Below are 25,534 nucleotides of genomic sequence, written 5' to 3'. Positions count from 1 at the left end.
CAACAGCAGCTGCCCCTTTTAGATAGGACTACATGTACCAGTTTGCTCCTCTATTCTCTAAAAATAAACCAAGACCAAATTCAGTGGGCATTTATTGTCACAATAATACTGTTCTTTTTTCTTACAAAGTAGTTAAAATGAGCTACATCTTTGGGCATCTGAGTTCGTGACCTGTGCATACTGATTATAGTCAGCCTGCTAAACATCTCACAGCCTATAGAAGAAGCAGAAAAGAAAAAGCCTTATATACTCCACTTTGAACAAAAGCATAGGAGATACACACATTGTAATAGTACTCCTCAAATTGATTCTGACAGAATATTGAATCCCGATTTATAAATCTAATGATAGTTCTCATGTAACATTTGATATGTACTGTTGCATGTTGTAATAGCTGTTTGAATTGGTATTTTCCAGCTTACTTGAATATTGCTGTAGTAAAATTTTGTATACATTCAGCTAACATTTAGTGCCTTTTACGTATTTTCACACTTATTAGATTTATTTTTAATCATCAGTATTAAAGACCAGGTAGGTGTTATGACTTGCAATTTATTTTATGAAAATGAGGCTCAAAGAGGTTTGTGACTTATCCAAAGCTCAAGCCTATTCTTTTTCCATGAGACTCCTTCATTTGCATATCTCCTTAGATCTTCACAGGGATCCTAAGAGACAGGTCCAGCAGGTTTCATCGTTGTTCCCACTTCAGATTGCAGAAAACAAGCTCAGAGTCCCTTCTTGCCAATAATCATGTTGCTACTTTTCAGAACATACCTGCTCTATTCCAGGTATATTACTAGGCATTTGAGAGGCATTACTTATTTCTACCACTCCCCCTGTGAGGGTAGGTACTATTATCCCGTTATAGTCACAAATAAATTGGAAGAGTTAGAGTTTGAAACTGAACTGTAAATCCTTTTAAAAAATTGCTACATATTGCCCACATTGCTAGACTATTTTATTGCCATTATGAGCCTTCATACATGAAAATTTAATACATTTGTCTAATATTAAAAGTACACAGTAATAAGCTTGAAAATCAGATAATGTTATTAGCTTTGTTTTTTCGGGACTGGTGCTTTTCTCTCCATAGTGATTGAAGAGAAATGAACCTGAAATTTTACTTCAAAGTATAGTTTATTCTATTTTGGTTTGTATTCAATAGTTCCATTTTTTTTTCTTGTTCATGTGGACAACTCATGTAGGAAAATATTTGTTTAGATTTTAGGAAATCAGTGTAATGGCTTTTAAGTTTTAGTTTCTTGTTTTGTGATAAAGAGAGGTTATAGGAAAATTAGTTTGATTTGATGGTTGGGAGATAACTGGTAATCTAATAATTTCTTGGACAACTTGTGTGATGACTTGTAGCTTGTTGGGTACTTAATTTTACGAAATACTTAATCCTGAGTTAGTTTTTTCAGGTAAGTTAGGAGCAAAAAGGTCCAAGAAAGCTATGTCTGAGTGTGGAGTTTTAGTATTCCTTTTGTATATTGTAGTTTTTAGAGTTTCTAATTTGTGTTCCATTTTATTTTAGTTACATTTCCTTGGCAAATTCACCAAATTTCGATTTCCAGAATATTCCTAAGAGTATAAACTTTTTTAAGAAGTCATCAAAAGAGTCACAAATTCTATTTCCTCCTGAAGAATTATTATTAATTTTACATTAAGCTTATAACAGCGCAGATGAAGGGTAGCTACATGTTTAACAATCAATTCTTAGTTACATTTAAACTAGAGAAGCAATGAAAAAGTAATTTTCAGTGGCATCTAGGTAAAGAAGCCCAGATTAATAAACGTTATTCCCATATTTTTATTGATATATTTATCTTACAGTGAAAATGGCAGCTTCCCTTTGTTAAATATCATTTCTAAGCCTATTTATGAGTACAGTAATAGCTTATGGATCTGTAATTGAAAGAATTAGTTAATGTTACATCCTTTTATACCTATAAGATAACTTAACATCTGAAAGTATTATTAAAACATGTGAGCCCCAACTTTTTGTTCTTTGAGTAACTGCTTTTTACTAATGTTGTAAATTTTTTTAATTCTTGATTTTTCTAGGGATTATTTCACATTTCAGCTGCTTTTGTTTTCTACTGCTATCATTGAGGGCTCAAGAACAAAAAATAAGTCTTCAGGTAAAATGCCTGATCCATAATAGTGCTTGGCATTGTATTTTGCTGAAAAGATCATATACCTGTTTGGATGCTTGATCGGAAAATAAACTTGTGATGATTATGAAATTTTCGCATGAAGTTTCCTTGGCTGCCTCTAACAAATTCAGTCTTATTTGTTGGTTTGGTTTTTGTTTTTTTAAAAAGAATTTTGGCTGTTTGCTTTTTTTTTTTTTTTAAATGTTGTCTTGACCTGCAGTAACTATATGGATATGTGCTTGGACCTGCTAAGTATTTTAATTTTGCATATTTGGCTGCTTTAATTTTAAGTAATTTCTTTGGACAACGCAAATTTTAAGAGCTTGAGAAGCTGTAAGTGAAATATCAAGTAACAAGATTATAACTAGTTTATAAATGTGTATTTATTACCTATTATATATTTTAAGGTTTTATATTTTACCTGGATTAAATTACAAATTCAGTTTCTCAGTTGCACAGGCCACATTTCAAGTGCTGTTTTCAGGGCATATGTGGCTAGTGGTTACGTTGCGGACAGCACAGGTAAAAGATGTTTTTTTCATCACCAATAGTTCTGTTGGACAGGGCTGCTTTAAATTGTATACACAGTTAATTATAAGGTCATTTTTGATACCAGTTATTTTATCCGGAAGGTAAAGCGTGTGGCCAGCCTTGAGAATACTTCCTCCAAATATGTAGTTTGAGTATTTAAAACTTAGTTGTTTGAAACAGTTCAGTTGCTTTGGTATTTATGCTACTTTAAAGTGAAATTGTTTCTTGTGGCAGAATTCATGAAGTAGGAAAAATGCCAAGGACTTAGTCTAAATTTGAATCCTGACCCCAGGACTTACTAGTTTAGTAACTTCTGGTAAGTTACTTTACTTCTTTGAGCCTCAGTTTCCTTATGTGTAACAATAGTTACTTCATTGGATTAACATGCGACTTAAATATGCCTAAAAGCGCATTTAAAAGTGCGTGTTTTTAATCCTGTAAAAATATGGAATGACGCAAAAGCATAAGTTAATTAGGCAGTGTCGTCTGGGGAGTTGTTCCCATCCCACCCTGGCAGTTATAATAGGGTGCCTAGAAATGACTAAGTCAGGAAGACGTTCCTGGTCTTCATGGAGTTATTTGATGATACTCTGTAAGTTTGAAACAAGTAGACTACCAAGATGGAGAGAAAAAGAAATAGGAAGATGACTGACTTTGTTTTTGGAGAGGTTCGTGAGGTACTATCTGATAATAAAAACTAATATGTTGTATAGTGTTTTTATACAACTTAAAAGGTTTTGTCACACAATTCTTTAAAATTTTATCTCTAATATTTTGAGTACCTTTAACAGACTAATATTAAAGAAGAATAAAAGGAAACTCAAGGTTGAACATTTTTCAGGTTACATAGCTAATATTGAGAATGGAAAGTCATATTAAGTTTTCAACTTTAAGTCTTAGGCTCTTTGTATTTCAACATGCTATTCTTTGATAGCAGTAGCATTTGTGAACCAGGCATATATTTCAGAATCTCCAGGAATTGGACTCAGGTACATAATAATTTTTTGGTGTATGTTGAAAATGTACCCTTTGAAGTGAGTCGAGTGCCCACTTCTGGTTAAAAATCATTGCTCTTTTCCAGTCTTTCAACTTTTCTTTTTCTGTAATCAGTACATCCAAATTAATGCATTGATGACATGAGTAAGACAAGGCATCAAATTTATAAGCAATGCACTGAACTTTTACTACTCTAGATGTTGAGCTATGGGCAACAACACTTTTTTTTTCTTGAGGTGGAGTCTCATTCTCTCTCCCAGGCTGGAATGCAGTGGTGCGATCTTGGCTCACTGCAGCCTCCAACTCCTGGGTTTAAGCCATTCTCCTGCCTCAGCCTCCCGAGTAACTTGGATCACAGGCATCTACCACCATGCCTAGCTAATTTTTTTGGTAGAAACAGGGTTTTACCATGTTGGCCAGGCTGGTCTTGAACTCCTGACCTCAAGAGAACACATTTAGTTCCCCATTTACAATCACATATGTCTCCATTGATCATTGCTCGTGGAGGAGGAATCCAGACTAGCCAGCTATGGTAGTTAAATCTGTGAGTGTTCCCTTCTCTGCTTCTTTAATACGAGTTTTAGCTAGTTAGTAGTCTACCCCAAGATCTTCCAGTCCCGAATGTTGACCCCTTAGTCCCTGTGCATGATATCTTCATGAACGTTTTCAACTGATTGGCTAAAGATTTTTAATCTTTTCCCAACTGTCTTGAAGATGCTTTAGTATCCTGGGTTTAGTGGTATTTCCAGGTCCTGTTTAACTATGAATGTATCACATTACTGACAACTCTTTCACAATTGTGAAACCTAGTTACTTATGTGAAGGCAAAAGCTCAAAACTTTCCTTTGAATGAAAGTGTCATTTATAGGGGTGGGAGAGGGGACTACTTTAGCAAACCCCCCAGGTAGGTGGAAATTAATCATATTGCACAGTGAATTTTCAAAACGGAAAATGTTTTTAAACATACTAAGACACGTTCTATTGGAAACAAGACTTTACAATGTGAAAAGTTAAGCATTTGCCATTTGAAGCTGTAATCATGAGGTTTTGAAGTCAGAGTGAACTATCTTCTAACTCAGAGTTGCTCATCAAAATGCAATTGATCCATGGCTACAGTGAGTTAACATTAGCTTTTAATTTTCTGAGCAGAGATTATTTCACTAGAAGCTGTTTTTAGCGTATATTAGACTGCTTCTGCACTGAAATCAGTGTGTTTGGAATGTTTTTACAGGTATACTGTTCTTGAACAGAAAATATAATTGTGAAGTACAGTTCTGATTATTTTTTATTACTAGGGCTTAAGGGAGCTTATTTTTAAAATGACTTCAACCCAGCATTCTGAATTACACTAAAAAGATTGTTTGAACTTAGAACCTGCAAAGCATCTAAGGGATAACTCTTGCTCCTGTCAATTTTAAAATAGCATTGTGTTCTTAAAATATATATGATTCTGTTAATTATAGTCAGGTTGGATTTGTCTTTGTTGTACTATAAATTTTCTTATAAATAGGATAAAATTTAGACCTTTTAAAATATTCTCATCTCAAAGACTTTGAAGAGCTCTGAAACAAGATGCATGTAAAATCGATGTTGCATCATAGTTTAATGGAAGCATTTTTCTTTTTTTTTTTTTTTTAACTTGGTGACATATAAAGCTAATGGTGCACATTATGACCATTGATGTTTTAGGTTTGATAAAAAGTAGTGGTTGACTTTCTGAAGTTGGTTGTGAACTTACATAATTATTTGATAAGATGGTATATTTTTGTGGCGAAAAAATATGTAAGTGGTGAGAATATACCATATTATTTGGAATTACAGACCTTTACCAAGTTTTTTTAGTGTTTCCTTTAGATCCTTTTTTGTTCTCACTGCTATCAGTTAGATGCTTTACATTATACTTGTTCCTTATCTGAATTTCCTATTGAAAGATACCAGAACAATAAGAGAAAAATGGAGATCAAGAGAACAAGAAAAGGCATGGGATGCAGGATTGGGGTGTGAGTAGTGGGTAGGATCTCTAGGGCCAAGAGAAAAAGAATGGGGAAAGGGAGTGCACTTCAGGGAAGTGGTAATAACATTTTCCATTTCCAGCTTTGCTTGTCCAGAAGTGTTTACCTGCTTAAGTTTCTGATTGTAATATATTAGCTTGTGAGCTGTCCAATAGTTAGCTGAAATCACTCCTAACATATTCCATCCATTCAGCTAATATAAACCCTTCCTGCTGAGGCCTTGCTTATTCTGCAGAAGGTGCCCTGTTAACTCCTCCAGCCTTCTGAGTAAATCATCTGCTGGTATCTTCTCTTGTGTAGACCAAATAGAGTCTGTGTTCCCTCATAATGTGCAGCCTCAAAATGAATAATTAAAGAACCACTTCGTATAGAATGAATTTTTCTGCTGTGTACTATTACAGATATGTACACAATTGAATTTGTTGGTTGATTTTTATAGGAGGAATGGGCATACCAAACAAATACTTAACTTTAGAATACTTCCCTGCCTTTCTCTGTCTTTCAAAATTTGGGTAGGGATTGATGTAGTCTTTTCCATTTAGCATATTTGACTTTTTTATTTCAAAAAGCAGTAATTTGTTTATTTCTAGTATTCGTATTGCATGTTCCTGCTTTAGCTTTCCATTGTCTAAATGAAGAACATATACTTTGGAGAAGTTTATTCATGTTCTTCAGTAATGACATGTTTCAGTCTGCATTTAAAAAAAGAGTCACAAAATAAATCTCACTTACATACTCTATTTTAAGCAAACTGCTTTTAAAAGTTAACATTTAACATTAGAATGCAATTTAAATTTTCAGTATAAAACATGGATTGAGAGAACCTTTTTCATTTTTTTCAAAAGAAACATTTGCATTATAAAGAGATTTACCCTTGGAGCTTTTAAGCACGCCATAGAGGTTTTTTGCTTTTGTTTTTGTTTTGTTTTGTTTTTCTTAATACCCTGCAGATCCTTTTGGAAGCCACTCCATTTGATGCCTGGAGTAGGCTTGGCATTGTCATGGAAAAAGATTATGAAGAATTGCTGCATTCAATTCTGAAATCCTCAAGTTTCCAAAAGTCTCTTTCAGAATTTACGTAAAAGTTTTGATATTCCTTTGCATTTTCTTGAGTTAAGCAGCTTTTAAAACTCCCACATTCAGGGTGATCTATTGAACTTACCCAATTTTATTAGAATTTTAAAAATTATAATAGTATTTTATTTTTAAGTCTTTTCACCACATTACACTGTCAAATTCTTTGAACTACCTTGGGCAAACTAAAGGAAAAGAAATTCTGTGGTACAAATAACTAGCTTACTGATAAAGTTTAGAACAAAATCTATGCAAGTTGGGTGCTTCTGTACTATCTTTGCTTACTGTAATGCTTCAATAAGATAGAAATGAAAACTGGAGATACTGGAAGTAAAGGTAAACATTTTTCAGTCATGTATGAATAGTATTTCAAATAAAAATGCTGAGTTTTATATATTTCTGATGAAAAGATAAGCCAAGTAAGGTGGAATCACAACTCGTGATCAGTTAGCGTTCACAAAATTATTTTTTCAATTTGATGGATGATTATATTGTCCTGAATTCATTTTCTCTTTCTTCAGAGGATGTACTGAGTAAAGATGCTGGGGAATGTGCAATATGCCTTGAAGAACTGCAGCAGGGAGATACTATAGCAAGACTGCCTTGTCTATGCATATATCATAAAGGGTAAGTTCACCAAATTGATATTAGAGTAAAAGCTTATTCTCACGGTTCCAAACATTATAATTAGGACTGAAAAGGAATCTTCATTGAAACTACCCCTTCCCTGCCCCACAAACTCTTCTTAAAACTTAATGACCTTTTTTCTCTACTTGAACTAAGACTTGAACCCACATCTGTTTGAATTCAAAGTCTGCTAATTTTAAAGCATTTGCTATGACCTAGCTGTTGTTCATAACTTCTTAAATAGGTTATCTCATGTAAGCCTTGTAATCATTGCATGTTACAATTGAGGAAATAAGCTAATGGACAGTGTGGAATTTCCCCAAGATTACAAGGCTAGTAAATGACAGAACTGAGATTCTGGTAGATTTGAAATCTGCTTGACTCCAAAACCTGTCTGGTTTCTTATATGGTCTTTTTGCTTTTAGAGTGATACAGGAAAAACTGGGGATTAAAAAAAAAATTTAAGGTAACCACAAAAAGAAAACTATGACTTTCAAACTGATGAAAACACATTACTTAATACTTAAAGGTGGGGTGGGAAAAAACTTAGAGAAAACAGAGTAAATAAGACAAAATAGACAAAAATATATCCAGATACATCAGTTATAATAAATGTACATAGAACAAACTCACTAGTTGAAAAACTGATTGAAAGGTTGGGATATGTAGTTGATAAAAAATGTATTTAAATATAAGGATACATAAAATTTGAAAGTAAAAGGATAGAAAACTACATCTAGGCAAATATTAACTAAAAGAAAATTTGCAAAGCTAAATTATTACACAAAGCAAACTGTACAGCAAAAGCATTATTATGGATAGAATTACTTTGGAATGACAAAAAGTATATGACATTCTATTTTTATGTATTTAGTAACATCTCAAAATAAAAGATTTATGAAACCTGCAGACGAAATTGACAAATTTATCATCATAATGAGACATTTCAGTACATCTTTTATTGAGTCAAGTCACATACACAAAAAATGAATCAAGACCTAGAAAAATAGAGCAATGCAGTTAACAAGTTTGATCTAATTGATGTGAATATATATTTGTATCTGTGCCCATCAGTTAGAGAATACATATTTTTCAACCACACATGAAGTATTATAGAAATTGATCATGTCCTAGGCCATAAGTGAATCACAGCAAAGTACCAAGAATTGGTACCATATAGGATGCCGTACACTGACTGCTATTAATTGTCACTAATAAAAAGATAAATAATCCTCATACATACTTTTGAGTAACTTGTGGATCAAAGAAAAAATCATCATGGAATACAGGAAATACTCAGAACTGAATAACTGATGTTTTTGACAAGCACCTAGAGTGATCCGCAGAAGGTTCATGTTACAGTAGAAAGGAAAGCTGAAAACTCAATAAGCCAAGTTTCTTGCTTAAGAAATTAGAAAAGTAACAGCAGAATAAACACAAATAAAATAGAAGAAAATAATGAAGACCAGTGAAGAAAATAAGTTTTAAAATGACACACTAGAGAACCACAAAGCTATCAGTTGGTTCAGAACAGGATTGCCTCTAGAGGAAAAAAATGAGGAATGTGAATTCGTAGCAGAAATTAAAAACAGTGAGAAAAAATAGGCCTATAGACGCAATGCGGCAGTGGGTTCTATCAAATACCCAAAAAACACCAAAGAAAGTAGAAGAAGATGGAAGGTTTTCCCATTTACTTTGTGAGAAAAGTATAAACTTGATACCAAATTCAGGTAAGGACAGTACAGGAAAGAAAATTAGGAAGCACTCACATTTATGAACATAGATATAAAAATCGAAAAACATACCAGCAAACCCAACTCAACAATATGTATCAAAAAGTATCTATCTAAAATAATGCCTCATGAGCAAGTTGAATTTATGCTAGGAATGCAAAGATACTGTAAGATAGAAAATGTATAGATGTAATTTACTACATTAACAAAGGAAAAAAATTAATAAATGTGAGGAAGCCTTCAGTAAAATTCTATACTTGCATATTAATGATTTAAAAATAAAAGCTAAGAATATTAGATAAATTATTAAAATTTATAAGAGTTCAAGGGTTGCCAAATATGAGATCAACCTATGGAAATAAGTTGCATTCATACTGCAGTAAGAAAAAAGGAAATACAACTTAAAAAATTATAAATGTCAACAGAGACTAAAATGACTATAAGGCATATTAGAATTAATTCTATAAAAGATAGTAAGACTTTCCTTTAGATAAAATTTTAAAACTTTATTGAAAGATATAGGCAATCTGAAATAAATGTGGACATGTATCATATTGCAGATAGGAAGACTCCGTGTCATAATGATGTCCTTTTGTCTCAGATTGACCTATATAGTTAATGCTACCTTAGTCAAATCTCAACTAGTTTGTTTCTGAAACTACATGGGGACCAACAAGTGAAGGGCTGAGAATGGTTAAGACACTCGTGAAGAAGAACACCATGTTGGTGGTGCTTTCCTGTACATATTTATTATAAGACCACATTAAGACAGTATGGAAATGGCACAGGTGAGCCAATGGAATGGAATGGAGTCCATAAACACTTGTGCCTATCTGGAGAGATCGCATAGCATGGGAGTTAAGAGCATGGACTTTGAAGGCAAGACAGCATTTGAATCCCAGCTCCTTCACTAATTCTGTATGTGATCTTGGTCAAGTTAGTTTTTCTCTCTCCCAGTTCATAAGATGAGGACAGTAGAAACAACTTCATAGAGTTATAAGGGTATAAACGAGTTAAGTTTTGGAAAGTGCTGGCACATACATAATAGATGTATATAAATGTTTGTTGAATAAACGAGAAAAAATTGATTTGCCAGAGATGGAATTACAGTATAAGAGAGAAAGAATGAACTACTCAGTAAATGGTGCTAGGATCAATTGGTTATTGATATGGAAAAACAGTTCAGTCCTTATCTTGCATTTGACATAAAAGTTGATTCCAGGTTGACTAAATGCCTGCCTCAGAGAACCAAAATCTAAAGTGATGAGGAAAGAAAATAGTGGAAATGTTTTTGACCTCTTGATAGGAAATTTTTTGTCTAGGATACACCTGCCCCCAAGAAGTAATTTCAAGATTGATAAATTTGGCTATATTAAAATTTAAAACTTGTATCATGACACTGCAAAAAAGTAAAAAAAACTAGGCCTCAGACTAGGATTGTTTTTCAGCACACATAGTAAAAGAGTTTTGGTATTGGAAATAATGTTCTCCTTCTGTGACTTTCTGTAATGCCGTGAACTAATTGCAGTTGGTAAATGGGAGAGTGAAGACAATATAGTTACATGATCTTACTGGTTCTACATAAGATTTTCTAGCACATTAATGTTCTGCTTCATCAGATAACAGCAGATGAAAGCATATAGCTAACACAGTGAGCTGTGTAAGAATACAGTGTATCCATTTCCCCATGTTCTTATTCTTAATTAGACCACGGACTTTGTTGTGGAGTCCTTATTTCACAGTTCTCACATTTTGTGCATTAGCTTTTTTCTTCATAACTCAGCAGCCTCAATCCTACCTTAATCCTCTTTCTGTAAAGCTAACTTCATCATTAAAAAATATGTATTTGCAATAGTGTTTTATTGATTAGGAATGAGCATGTCTTTGTTCTGGTTATAAAATTGTGTTATTTGAGTAGTCTGCCTTTAACCTGAATTTTCCCCCAAGCCCTGTTACTTTTAGCCTTCAATTTTGTGGAAAGCAGTGTTGATCAAAAACCTGTATATTATAATAGAAATACCTGGATGATAGCTTCTTAGAAAACTATCAGTCAATTCAGATAAAAAAAGGACCCTCAGCTGGCCAATAAATATAAATAGACGTATTTTGTAGATAACCCTGGATACAGTGCATGTGTACTGCACATAGTAGATAAAGCTGTGTGCAGTACATATCCTACAACTCAGTAATTCCACTCCTACATATATGCCCTAGAGAAACCCTTGATCTTTTGCTCTAAGACAGTGCCACTATTCAAAGTGGAAGTCCAGAAGGCGTTAAGGAGCTTCTGCTAGTTAAATCAACACTATGCTGCTTTTATTGAGAAAGTCTTGCTGTGATTTTTTTTAAGTTGTTTGAAACAGTGTGATTAGTGAGGAAATTAACTTCTATTTGGGCGCAAACTCCTTAACCTCAAAGAATGTTCATAGCATCATTGAAAATATCCATCAGTAAAAGAATGTATATATAAATTATATATATTGATATAATGGAATGCTGTACACAATGAAAATGTAAAAACAGGCTGGGTGCAGTGGCTCATGCTGTAATCCCAGCACTTTGGGAGGCCAAGGCAGGTGGATCGCCTGAGGTCAGGAGTTCAAGACCAGGCTGACCAACATGGAGAAACTCCGTCTCTACTAAAAGAACAACAAAAAAAAACAGAAATTAGCTGGGTGTGGTGGCAAGTGCCTGTAATCCCAGCTACTTGGGAGGCTGAGGTAGGAGAATCACTTGAACCTGGGAGGCAGAGTTTGCAGTAAGCCGAGATGGCACCACTGCACTCCAGCCTGGGTGACAGAGCAAGACTCTGTCTCAAAAAAAACAAACAAAAAACAAAAATGTAAAAACAAGAGACTTACTAATAATTGCACATCTCAAATTGAGCAAAAAAAAGCAAGTTACAAAAAGCATAATAGTGTTTTATGGTAGAATTTATATAAAATTTTAAACATGGAGGCAGTACTACATGTTGTTTTAGAATATACACATACATAGTTATATACAGTAAGAAGACGCCTAAGAATGAAAAGTACCAAATTGAGGATAGTGCTTTCCTACTGGGGCTGAGAGAAGGGAATATAGTAATGTAAATAACAAATGAATACAGCTTAGAATGGAACATATGTGGATTGATAGAAGTTTATGAGAAGAGGACCTGGAGTTTTAAATGATTACTTTCTCGTGATGAACCAACTTCATGGTTGTAAAATAAGGAGTACTCATGTTAGATTGCAGATCGATGCTATTCAGATATGTTATTAATTAACACATCTGGAGTATTTTGTTTGATTATCAGAATTTCATTTTAAGAGGTTTTCTGGCAGTGGAACTTCCAGTGCCAAGTGGTAGACAGCAGGCTGAAAACAATGTTTTAAGCCAAACTGGGCGTATATTTAGAGAACAAACCTCTTCACGGCAACTGAAATTTAGTTATTTGAAAGAACCTGTTGATGTGGTACACTACCTTTTTTTCTTTTTAATTTAATCTATCACTTTTACCTACCAAGCCAACGTATTTGGATATGAGGATGATAAATGTGGATTTTGTCCTTCAGCATATTAACCAAGCCTTGTAGCTTTGTGGCATATGCAAATTTGAAATATGTCACCAATGAAGATGTTGAACAGGTTGAATCCTGCTTGGATAACTTGTTAGCTGTTGGGCAAGTAACAGCTAGTTACCAGACCTTGATTTTTGTCATCTGTCATGGTACTTTGAAATAGAACTTTCTACCATGATGGGAATGTTCTATATCTGTGCTGTCCATTAGAGTAGTCATGAGCCTTGTTGCTGTTGAACACTTGAAATGTGGCTAGTGTATACACTGCAGGGGAAAAAGACACAAAAGAAAAAAAAAAAAAAAATGAATAGTGTGACTGAGGAATGGGGAATTGTATTTTTTTTTTTTTTTTTTTTAATCTTTTTTATTTTTAATTGTACTTTAGATTCTGGGGTACATGTGCAGATCATGCAGGATTGTTGCATAGGTGCATAGGTACATACATGGCAAGATGGTTTGCTGCCTTCCTCCCCCCCTCACCCATATCTGGTATTTCTTGCCATGTTATCCCTCCCCACCCCCTGCTATCCCTTCCCTAGTTCCCCCTTCTTTTATTTAATCTTAAGTAACCAGTGTGTGGGTCTTGTCTACTCTATTGGACAGTGCACATCTACAATGATGATGATCATATGCACCCGAATATTTAACTTCTAATAAAATAAGATCGTGAAATACTTCACAAATGCAAATGAATTATGATATATTTCTTTGTGTATGTACATGTATTACATAGAATTTAAATATTCAATAATCATATATAAATATAGCTTTAAAATGTGAAATATTGGCAAGGATTAAAATTTAAAAGCTATTTTTTATTACATTTATAGGTGACATAAACAGGTTGATAATGTTCATAAATGAATAATTGTTTTGAAAAGATAAATTATCCAAATTTGTCATTCAGTTTTGATATTGGTTAAGTGGTAGTTCTTCACATTGTCTTTTGGGAGTAGTTCTGTTTGAATTTTGAAGTGCTTTATAGCATCATTTTGCAAAGGTTTTTTTTTCTTGATCACTTAGAATAATCAAAATATAAACATTCTTATCTGTTATTTATGTATGCTGAATATAATTTAAAATACTGATTTTTTCCTGCAAAAACATATATTAAAGTCAAGTATTTCATGATATAAATAATTAATAAAGTATCTCAATTTTTCTGGTTTTGTTCCTTTCTAGCTGCATAGATGAATGGTTTGAAGTAAATAGATCTTGCCCTGAGCACCCTTCAGATTAAGCATCAACTTCCTGTTTTATAGGTAATTTTTTTTTGTGATTATTTTTTAAAGTGTTAACCACATTACACATTCTAAACCATTTTTATTTATTAATTTACTCATTGAGGTGCATGAGTGCGTGTATGTATGATTCAGACACTTAGGCTACTTTATAGAAAAACTTACATTAAAAATATTGTATAATTCTAATTGTTGGTTGAGTGGGTTGGCTCATGCCTATAATCCTAGCACTTTGGGAGGCCTAAGGCAGGTGGACCACTTGAGGCCAAAAGTTCAAGACCATCCTGGCCAAATAAAAACTCTGTCTCTACTAGAAATACAAAAATTAGCCAGGCGTGCTGGTGCGCACTTATAATCCCGGCTACTCAGGCAGCTGAGGCACAAGAAGCACTTGAACCCAGGAAGTGGAGGTTGCAGTGAGCTGAGATCATGTCAGTGCACTCCAGTCTGGGTGACAAAGTGAGATTCTCTCAAAAATAACAAACCAAAAAATAATAATTCTTATCATTTAGTATTATTATGTACCAGTTGTTGTAAGCATTTTACATCTATTAGTAACTCATCTAATTGTTACAATAACCCTTTTGAGCTCAGTACCATTACCATTTGTATTATGCAGATGGAGAAATTAAGTATAGAGAGGCTAAGAAACTTGATTTTTCAAGGTCATATAACTAGTTTGTTGGTGAGGATGAAATTTGAACCAAGGCATTCTGGTTCCAAAGACTGGTCTTAGCAATTTTGCTCTTTTTAGGTAGGAACATTTTCTTCAAAAAGTTGCATCATAAATTTATTCAATTTAACTATTTACTGTTGCATCTTTAGCATGTAATAAAGTGCCTGTCTATATAGTAGGCAGAAAATAAAGTTGCATTTTAAAACTGAAAAAAGAACTAGTTTTGTTCTGCTGATTTAAGTTTTTCATGGTTCTGCATTATCTGAAAATGCAGATTGATAACCTCAATTGGGTATTTTCCTAGGGCCTTTTTTTTCCATATTTCGTGAAGTACATTAAATTGGTATCACTTAGCTTTGAAAAAATAAAGGTTAGCTTAATTGCTATCTTCATATATATGAAAAGCTATTATGAGAAGAATTGCAGAGGTGATGTAAAGCATTGGATTGTTATAATAAGACAGAGCATTTTAGCTAATCCTAGAATTGTTTCAGGAGTTAGAGTCTCTTTGTTCAGGGACTTGTGACAGTAACAGCAGGCTTTTCTGGGAGGCTGAGATTGTTGACAGGGAACTAGACCAGATGATATCCTGAAGTCTACTCCTGTGCTGGTCCCCCCATTTCCTTTTATTTCATTAACTTTCCTTAATTTTGAGAATAAAAGTATTGAGGTAATAAACACAGTCAAGGAATTCTGTTGCTGTATTGGTGGAGGATGATTTAAGAGTAGCAGATTAGAATATTGACCGAGAAGATGTGAGTAATAGCAGCAATAGCTCCTGAAATGAGAACTGCAGGTGAGTGTCATAAAACTATGCATGTATGTGTGAAATGTAAAAGCCTTGGTAAACTATAGAGTACTAAAAGACTATCACATTTTTAACCTTTACTGTAAATCATGCCTTGACACATTTAAAATACGAATTGAGGCTGATTGTGGCTCACACCTGTAATCCCCGGATTTTAGGCAGGTGAGGTGAGAGGATTGCTTGAGACCAGGAGTTTGAGGCTGCAGTAAGCTGTGAACACACCAGTGCACTCCTGCCTGGGTGACTGAGCAAATCCCTATCTAAATAAATAAACAAAATGTGAACGGAAGTAAGAATGCTGGGTAAGAGTAGTATAGTGGTGGAGTGGTATTTTTAATATATGTGCTCATATGTTTTTATTGCACTATAGAAAAGATTTGGAATGCCTTCATTGTCACCTTATAGTTGAGACAATAAAATGAAACTGTGGCTAAAATTATAGAAGCATTTTAAGAGAAGTACCGAAAACTGATGCTAAGAAAATGAGAGATTTTTTTTATCTTAGTATTTTACATGCCAAAGTAATAAATCTAAATCCTTCACCTATAGGTAAAATTTGTCTTTTTAGAGTCTCTCTTAGTGTATTTTGGGCTACTATAACAAAATACCTTAGATGAGTAATTTATGCGTGACAGAAATTTAATGCTCACAGTTCTGGAAGCTGGGAAGTCTAAGATCAAGGTGCCGGCCAGTAGACTTGGTGTCTGATGAGAGCTCATTTGTCATTTATGGCACCTTCTTTGTGTCCTCACATGGTGGGACAACAGACTCCCTCAGGCTTCTGTAAGCATACTAACCACATTCATGAGCTGATCACCTAATCATGTCCCAAAGGCCCTACCTCTTAATACTATAGCACTACAGATGAGGTTTCAACATAGCGATTTCGGGAGTACACAAACATTTAGACCACAGAGCTGATAAACTTTTTTTGTAAGGTGGAATTATATGGTATAATTTTTTTTTTTCTCTCATCACCTAAATTTTTCCTTAGTGTCGCAGTGAACTTATGGGATATGTGGAGCATACATCTCATCTCACAGCTGAAATGCATATGTCTGTTGATCTTCAACAGCACTCCCATTTTCTTATGTTATCAGTGTTATATTTGCTTATTTGTTTGTTTTCCTGTATAGAACCTGAGTTTGAAACCAGCCTACTACATGGGGCAGGATGAACTGTTAATCAGGTTATCTACAGAAATCTCAACCAGTGGAGTCTGCTGCTATGGGTCTTGAAGAGTTATTTTTAAGAGCTTATAGACATGGAGTGTCTTTACTCTTGCACATGTTTGATTCTGTCCTGACTTTTCTTATTTATCAAGTGATAAATTTTTATATGCCTTTTAATTGTCCTAGATTAAAGGTATATGGGTTTGAGGAGGATTCAGTGTTGTTAAAACATTACTTAAAGCACTGTGTAGCCACAAAGCTCAACGTTTCTGATATTCTTCAGCATAATAATTTAATAACCCAAAATAGACATGAATATTTGTGGTCTTGATTAGTTAGAAAATTGCTGTACTTATTTTGGGCTTTTTAGAACTCCGTATGTGTACATTTTTTACTTTGCTGTAGTCCTTATTCTGAAAGGGGGATGACTTCGTTATGTATTTTTTATGACTAAACTATAATTGATCCTCCTGTGTCTTAATCTGTTCTCCTCCAGATCACTGATTTCATGAGTTTTCAGGATAGTACGGGTATGAAAACTTATAGTAACTACAGCAGTGTTCATGGGGAAATCTATTTTTACACAGGTTTTCTTGTCTTTACAAGATGCTTGAAAAACCAAGAGGATATGAAGATACTGTCTCTGGAGAAACAAAAACGCAGGCATACTCAGCCAGAAATCTGAGTTTTGTGAGGACTTGGTAACACAGATGGACAGTCGTGCTGGGGAAAGACAAAAATCCTGCTGAAGAGAGGACAGTGACCACAGAACTCAGTGTACCAAACATGCATATAAAGGACACACAGGGATTTTGAAAATGCTGCACATCCCTTAATAGTCATCTACGTAGGTAATACTGATAAACATTTTGTATTCAGACGCCAAAGTTAACTGATTTAAAAGTTGATTTACTTTTTATTAAGTTCTCCAGAGCTGCACAACTAGTTATGTTTTGATTTGTTTTATTGTTTAGTTTGGGATCTCTTTGTTTTCCCCAACATAATGTTTCTGCATTCATCTGTTCTTAAATTCAAAACATATAATTTACTTCTTATAAATTAAAGTCTTAAATGTGAAACCAAGAAATTTAATCAAGCAGTAAAAACATTCTCTGAATGTAGACCATGATTTCAAGTTCTTCCATTTTTTTTCCCCCAAGAGTGGAAAATAGACTTCTACATAGGAAAGCTATGTTAATATTTTTAAATTAAAGATTTAATATCAGAATGCAGTCCAAAGAGTAAATCACATTATATAATTACATTTTAATTAAATATAGAATACTCTACTGAATTGCAGTTTATTAAATATACTTATCCTCTTAAATAATACTGCTCAACAGTTAATCAGCAGTGAATCATCTTGTAGCTATGCAATTAAAAAAAAATTACAGATTACCAATTTTAAGTGCTGCCGGCTACAATAACTCTGTTTTAACGGGTATCTTTTGTTTGGTCTTTTCACGTAATTTATTGTGCTTTGCATCTCCAGGCAGTTCTCTCACATTTGGGTGAAATGTTTAGCGGGCTGTAAACTTAAGGGTAAAATAAAATTTTCTGAAATGGAACTTGGAATAATTTGAGGGAGGTTTTATATACCTTTAAAAATTGGAATTTAATTGGGATCCCAGATTTATAGCAATTTGCATCTTTAATTTTCCAGATAATCTGGAAGTTAGCGTTTGATAAATGATTTTTTAAAGCAGATATATTTTGTTTATAATTTATTCATGTGTTATTACTGTAATTGAAAATGTTATAGACACTTTTAAATTCAGTTTGTGTGGAAATGTGTTAAACAAAAATATGTGAATAAATTTTCCCACATAATACATCTGAATGGTTAAAAATACTGGAAGAGTTGTCAGGGCTATGATATTGAATGTCTTTTTTTTTTAATATCAAAAATATCGATAAGTAGGTTTTGTGTTTTCAACATAGGGAAAATGTTATCAATGAGTGGGCAGTGCACTTTACTTGGTATAACTGAAAGTTGCACAGTAAGTACTGTTTCCTTATTTTAATCTTTCTTTACTCCTAATGTATTTAAGAAGTTGCTGTTTTATTTAACGCTGCTACTCTTCTTCTCTAAATTTGTTCCCCTACTTTCTTGTTTCTGTTTCACATTTTTTAAAAGGGCAAGTACAGGAGCAACTGCTGCTACCCAGAAAAATTTGTATATTATAAATAATTAAAAGAGTTTTTAATTGCTTTCTGTATGATTCCAGATCAGATAACATTTTCCCTAAAGTTATGCTGTGAAATGCCTTTTGTTATGCTGCAATTGCTAAAGGAATCCAAAATCTCCATTGTGACAGCTGACAGCACAGTTTAATAGGTGCTTTTTAACTAGTTGTGGAAAATATTCTCCCCTTAAGGAAACTATTGTTTTTCTAAATTTTTTCTGTTACCATGAAGTCTTAATTTGAATTTATTTTACAATTTTGATTTTGTAAGCTTTCATATCCTCCTACCCAACCCCCTCAAGTAAAACCTCTTAGAATGTGAGTAATTGATTTGTTTTCTATTACTGATATACTGTTGTGATCAGAACTATTTTGTTGTCTTCCATTCTGAAAGGAAGATATTTATACAACTGTGGGGATTAACTATATTCTCCTGGTAGTCGATTTTCTCATAGGTTGATGCAAAAGTCATTGCAAAAACCACCATTACTTTTGCACCAATTTAATATTTCACTTGTTTACTTTTTAAACTATATTGACTTAAATTCACTTTTTAGCCCCTCTTTGTCATAAGGTTCTGTGCTGCATCTGCTACAATAGAAGCTCCTGTGGTTTTAAAGAAAGTTCGTTGTTTGTCAGTGTCAAGTGCTACTTAATTATTATATTTCTCTGAAACAGTATTCACTTAAATCTGTTTATAGCAATCCCTATTTGGCAAAATTTACAAAAGTTGGCATTTTGACTTTAAATTCAGTCTCTATCAGTAACTTACTAAAAAGAGCAGCTTAGAAATAAGGGGGAAAAAAGTTTTTAAAGCCCAAATGCTCCAGTTTTTATTCAAAGTCAAAGCTGTTATTCTGGAAAATACAAGTAATATTCTATATAATGTCACTTAAAATATTTGTAAATCTATTATGCAAACACTGAATAGTATAAGTAAGACATAAAATCACAATAGATACTTAAATATTTAGCTGAAACTACTGACAACTAATTATTATGGGGGACACAATAAAGATTGAAAGCCTGGGTTATCAAGTTGGTTTTTGCTTTCTAGAATCTTTGTAAATACTCATATCCAAATAAGATCACATGTGCATATATAGAAAGCAGTATGTTCTGAAATTTCACTCTAGTGCCACTCTTTGTCCATAATGGATTTATTGCCTATTTTGAATCCTCATCTTACCTTGATCTGGCTTTTTTTTTTTTTTCCTTGCCAGAATATTGAGGAGAAAGTAAAATTCTGTTTTAGTTTTGGCCTTTTATCAGAGAAATAGACAAAGCATAGTCTTAATATGTGTTTTTCAGATCTGGTTACAAGATGGATTATAGATTGTGTTTTAAGAGCAATGTTGTGATTGAAATATAAATAATGGCATACTGGTTTTTTGTGATAGCAGAAACAACATTAAAAAGGTCATGTTACATAATATGCAGGTTTTGGTTTCTTAGTGCAAGTCTTAATTTGTTTTAAATGTTACATAGTTATTTCAGTTTTCACCCACTAGACACTTTACTAGAATGTAGCCCCAAAAGGACTGAGGGCCAGCCTCAGCATATCTGCCCTATGTATTTCAAAGATTATAGTCTGAATGAGTTAATGAAAATGGGAGGTTCCTTTTCAAAGCTTATTTGACTCACAGACATATTATTAAGTTTGGGTATAATGAAGTTTAAGAACAATCACTTAAATTAATACCTTATAGCAATGCTGATATTGTTTTAAATGAAAAAGACTGTAAATCCAATGTATATGTTACCTAACCTTATTTAACAAGTTAGGAGAGTGGAAGAGGGGAATTTTTCCAAAAATAAGCTATTGAACAAAGGATGAAACTTTTTTTTTAAATTTAAGAATAATTGAATTTACCATCTAATTGACATTCATACTGTGTATGGATAATAATATCCAAAACAACTTATTCTTTCACAGAGGAAGTTCTCATTTAAATCAGATTGCTGAGAACTATATAAAACTACATAGAAGTAAATGGTGCTTTTTAAATATGAGTATAGTTTGTTAGTTGCTAGAAGTCTTCTAGTTCATTTGGACCATTTTCTTACAATTTTGATTCATCCTGAGGTGAACTCAGTATATGTTGACAATGAGTGGTTAAATGTGAAGTGCCCTTTTTCAGTGTCCCTTGTTCTTGTACAGGTATTTTCTTAGTTTAAAAAAAAAAAAAAATTCTAGCATGCCAACATTTTCTCTTTGGCCTATTCCCTTTTTTCTGAAGTGTATAACTTCTGATTTTTTCTTTGCTATGTTGTGAATAACAGTAGTTAAATTCTCTGTTTTATTATCAACTTTTCTTTTCTCTCCAGATCTTTGTATTCTAAAACTAAATTGCTTGGTTTTCTTTAGAGGAAATTGCCACTTCGTATACTCCTAGTAGTGATTCATAGTCAAGAATAGCTGGTAAACCTTTCTAGGTAATAACATACAAATAATACTTTGAGTATCATATTTTGTGAATCCCCTGCTTAAGCGAGGAAACAATATTCTTTTTAAATCATAGAATTCCTGTATTAAATGTGAAATACACGGTCTCCAAAGTCAGCTGATGCTCTATGGAAAATGAAAGGCATTGGAGGAGACCAGATATGTTAATACTTAGTTTTAGTTGAAAATGCAACATTACTGTACTTAGTGGGGGGGTTGGTTTAATTTTAGACCAATGACTAAATAATAAGAGAGATTTTTGGTTGCTCATTTAGAGAGAGACAGAAACAGCATGGCGTAAACTAACATCCCAGAAATAAATGAAAAATTTTAAATGATAAAATTTTGTTGTCTATAAACCAGTGTTATCTATGAACTAACATTGTGTTTCTTAGCTCTGATCTGAACATTGAGGTACCTGTCTTGGCACTGGAAATGACAAAGTTCTGTTACTGAATTCCCATGCCTTCCTTTTCTGACTTAGTAGGTTGAAATTGGTAGGTACTGTTGATTTATGTTTGATAAATTTACAGTTCAGCTTATATCCTGTTATCAGTAAACCTGGTACCAGAATCTTAAAAGATTTGATTATTCGTAGCATTTCGAGTACCTATCTGCATAAAATATAGTTAGCAGACCTTTACAGAAGTCAAAAGAGACTTTGGAATTTGATGATATTGGTCTTTATTACACTAGTTTATTACATTTTCTTTCTTTATAGTAACTGTTTTTGTGAGTTTCATTGAAAGTCATGGCTCTATTGCTTTATTCATGGTTTCCACAACTCTTTCTGTAAAATCTTAATTTTCTCTATTAGGTAAAGTATTTTTCTATTAAATAAGATATCAAAAGCATCAATCACAAGACATAGAGAAAATGAATTGGGAACAACTTGTATTAGTGTATTCTAAACTAAAATGGAAAAAACTCATTCATATTTTAATAAATAAAACTTCCAGATGATCTTGCTAAATTACCCCATTATTTAGAAACAGAAAGAGAAGAATGTTTTCGAGGAAATTTGTCATATTCTCTCTTCTATCTAGAAGTTGACAATAAATTGCAGTAAAACTAAGAAATAACTGAATGCTGAAAAATACCATGAATTAATTAATGTTATGGCTTCTTTATTTTTCTATATTCATTCCCAGAAAATTGAATTTAAAATTATTAATAAAAATTTTATAATAAGTAATAATGCTTATATTAGTAATGGGCAAGGAAGTCTTTCATTGTTACCTTAACCACAAGTAAAAGATGTACTTTGACATTTCTATTGTAAAACCTGTATGTAAATGTTGTAATTGAAATATGATTGGACAGCTGTTAAATTTTGGGGAGGGAAGCCTCTGCTTCTATGCCAGCGTGCCAAAATGGCTAAGATGCCAGCGTTCTATACTGAAAAGACAAGATGGCACTTCATGGACCATAGCAGATGGAACTGGAGGAGGAAAAGGCAGACAGAGGACTGTGCCAGTATTATCTGTCCAAGATTGAAGAACTCTAGGGTCAGCTGCAATATAAGTTGGATAGGGGAAAGCCACAAGGGACAGTTCTGAACTCCAGGTGCATTTGTAACTGATTGTAAATGATAAGGCCTAAAATCTTTGGAGGCAGCAGGTACACAGGAATGAACTAAATGCTCAAGTGTGCCTACTGTGAGAGGAGCTACAGCTGCTGCAAGAACAGAACTTCTGTGTCAGGGAAGTAGTCCAGGCCATGACTAAGAAGAAAGTGTTGGTCCAGGTGCATCCCAAGGACAAGTTTGTTGTAGATGTAGACAAAAATATCAGCATCAGTGATGTGACACCCAGTTCCTGGGTGGTTCTAAGAAATGATAGCTACACTTTATACAAGATCCTACCCAACAAGGTGGACCCATTGGTGTCAATGATGATGGTGAAGGAAGTTCCAGATTTGACTTATGAAATGATTGGCAGACTGACTGGACAGGCAGATGAAGGAGATCAAAGAAGTGATCGAGCTGCCCAAAAAGCATCCCCAGCTCTTCAAAGTGCACTGGGCATTGCCCAGCCCAACGGAGTGCTGCTTGGAAGACACTGTTGGCCTGGGCTCTCTGGCTCATCATAGGGACTGTACCTTTATTCATGTCTCTGGCTCTGAATTGGGACAGAAATTCATTGGGGAATTCCTGTCATGACAGAGAAAATGCTCATCTGTCATCTTCATGGATGAAATCGACTCCATCGGCTCCTCTCAGCTGGAGGGGATTGCTTCACTGGAGGGAACAGTGAAGTGCAGCAGACGATGCTTTAAGGATGGCTTTGAGGCCACCAAGAATATCAGGGTTTATCATGGCTACTAAAACGATTGATATCCTGGACTTGGCAATGCTTTTTCCAGGGGACATTGAGAGAGAAATTGAATTGCCACCCTGCAATGAGGAGGCCCTGCTGGACACTTTCAAGATTGATTCTCAGAAATGAACCTGACCAAGGGAATCAACCTGAGAAAAATTGCTGAGCTTATGTCAGGAGCATCGGGCTGAAATGAAGGGCATGTGCACAGAAACCAGCCTGTATGCCCTGAGGTAATAGCGAGTCCATGTCACTCAGAAGGACTTTGAGATAGTGGTAGCCAAAGTCATGCCAGAAGACAGTGAGGACAAACACATCCATCAAGAAACTGTGGAATTGAGTAGACATCTGTTGTATGTATCCCTACAATAAAGCTCTATGGAACAAGCAAAACAAAACAAAAAAAAATGTTTTGGGGAGGGGTGGTCTGCTATTGATTATTGCATAATCAATAACTTGTAAAATTTAGCTTGTATTTAGTAACATTTCATTATGTTTTGAAAAGAAGAGTAAAAAACACCACGGTTTTCATGATGTAAAAGGTATTGAGTTTCCTAGCATAAGAACATGAGTTCTGGAAAAAGTCTTAGGGACATTGAACAAGATAAAGGTCCCCTCCCCCACTTTGTTTGTAAAAAGAGATACTAATGCCTACATCAGAGTTGGTGTGAGGATTAAATTAAAAAGTGCATGTATATAAGCACCAGACACATAGTAAGCACTTAATAATGTTAGTGGCTAGTATAAATAATAAACACATTCTCTCCAGTCATGAGGTGTAGTCATAGTATCTAAGACCTTAACTGAAGTGTTTAAAGAAGCCTAGGTGTAATGGAGAACATTATGGGTGCTGATTTCCACTCTGACTAAAATATAGTGACTTTGCTGTATCAGCAACTATAAAGCACTACTTGATTCTGTAGATTGTTACAGACCAAGAATGTAGAAATGAGATATTTGATCTCTAGGAACTGAATTTTTAGTGGGTAAAACAAGCAAGCATGTAATAGAGAACAATAAAAGCTGTGATAGACACATGTACAAGGTACCATAGAGGTATAAAGGAAAGTTATTCAACTGAGACTAGGCAAGAGAGTGATTAAACTTAAGTATTTAAGAAAAAATAGATCTTAGCTCTAAGGGATGTGGAACATGCAAAGCAGAAAATTTGGGAAGAGTATTCCCAAGGCAAAAAGCTTAGCACATACACAGATAGGAGAAAAGTGTGACACTTTATGAGTTACTATGTTGGCCAGGCACGGTGGCTCATGCCTGTAATCCCAGCACTTTGGGAGGCCGAGGTGGGGTGGATCACCACCTAAGGCCAGGAGTTTGAGACCAGCCTGGCCAGCGTGGTAAAACCCCATCTCTACTAAAAATACAAAAATGAGCCAGGTGCAGTAGCATGCATCTGTAGTCCCAGCTACTTGGAAGGCTGAGGCATGAGCCCAGGAGGCAGAGGTTGCAGTGAGCTGAGGTCATGCCACTTCACTCCGGCCTGGGCAATAGAGTGAGACTCTGTCTCCAAAAAAAAGTTGCTATATCCAAAGAGGTAAACAGGTGTTAAGTCATGAAGAGATTTATTTGTTAAACTACATTTGAAGGATTTGAAACACGAAAAAGATAATCACATTTATACTTAAGATTACAGAGGTATGAGATTAGAGGCAGAGAGACCTGTCAGAAAATTTATACCAATTCAGGCAAGATGAGGGGCAGAACTAAAGCAATGAAAATAGGGAAAGCAAGGACAGAAGAACAAAAGTTAAAAGATTTAGAGAGCAGACTTGACCCATCTGGGTAGTCATTTGGATACAAGGGATGAAAGACAAGACCAGGACAAGTTCTAGTCCATTGTATTGCCAGTGCTGCACGGCCTGGAGGCAGCACAGTGCATCACATGGTGAAGGAGTTCACAAGAGGGAACCAAACTAGCTTTCATAACAGACCCACTCGTGATAACTAACCCCATCCCTTGATATAACCCATTAATCC

The 25,534-nt window shown here is 34.3% G+C and overlaps 1 protein-coding gene and 1 pseudogene across 2 annotated transcripts in view; both read left to right on the top strand.

Moving 5' to 3' along the window:
- ZNRF2 (zinc and ring finger 2) overlaps window positions 1-19,804 on the top strand; it is an 88,950-nt gene extending 69,146 nt beyond the window's left edge. Inside the window, exons 3-5 of the mRNA XM_032286892.1 lie at window positions 7,291-7,396; window positions 13,875-13,954; window positions 17,177-19,804. Coding sequence (XP_032142783.1) covers window positions 7,291-7,396; window positions 13,875-13,932 — 164 coding nt within the window. The 3' untranslated portion in view covers window positions 13,933-13,954; window positions 17,177-19,804. The remainder of the gene's footprint in view (window positions 1-7,290; window positions 7,397-13,874; window positions 13,955-17,176) is intronic.
- Window positions 19,805-21,551: 1,747 nt separating this feature from the next.
- Window positions 21,552-24,553, top strand: LOC116557407 (annotated as a pseudogene). The gene is made up of 2 exons (XR_004271506.1): window positions 21,552-22,741; window positions 22,801-24,553. The product of XR_004271506.1 is annotated as a 26S proteasome regulatory subunit 8-like (transcript).
- Window positions 24,554-25,534: the final 981 nt, after the last annotated feature.

The sequence above is a fragment of the Sapajus apella genome, unplaced genomic scaffold, assembly GCF_009761245.1.
Source record: "Sapajus apella isolate SASKATOON/1434 unplaced genomic scaffold, GSC_monkey_1.0 scaffold19, whole genome shotgun sequence".
NCBI classification, from domain to species: Eukaryota; Metazoa; Chordata; class Mammalia; order Primates; family Cebidae; genus Sapajus; species Sapajus apella.
Note: the sequence above shows the minus strand (reverse complement) of the source record. Positions and strands in the feature narration are given on the sequence as shown.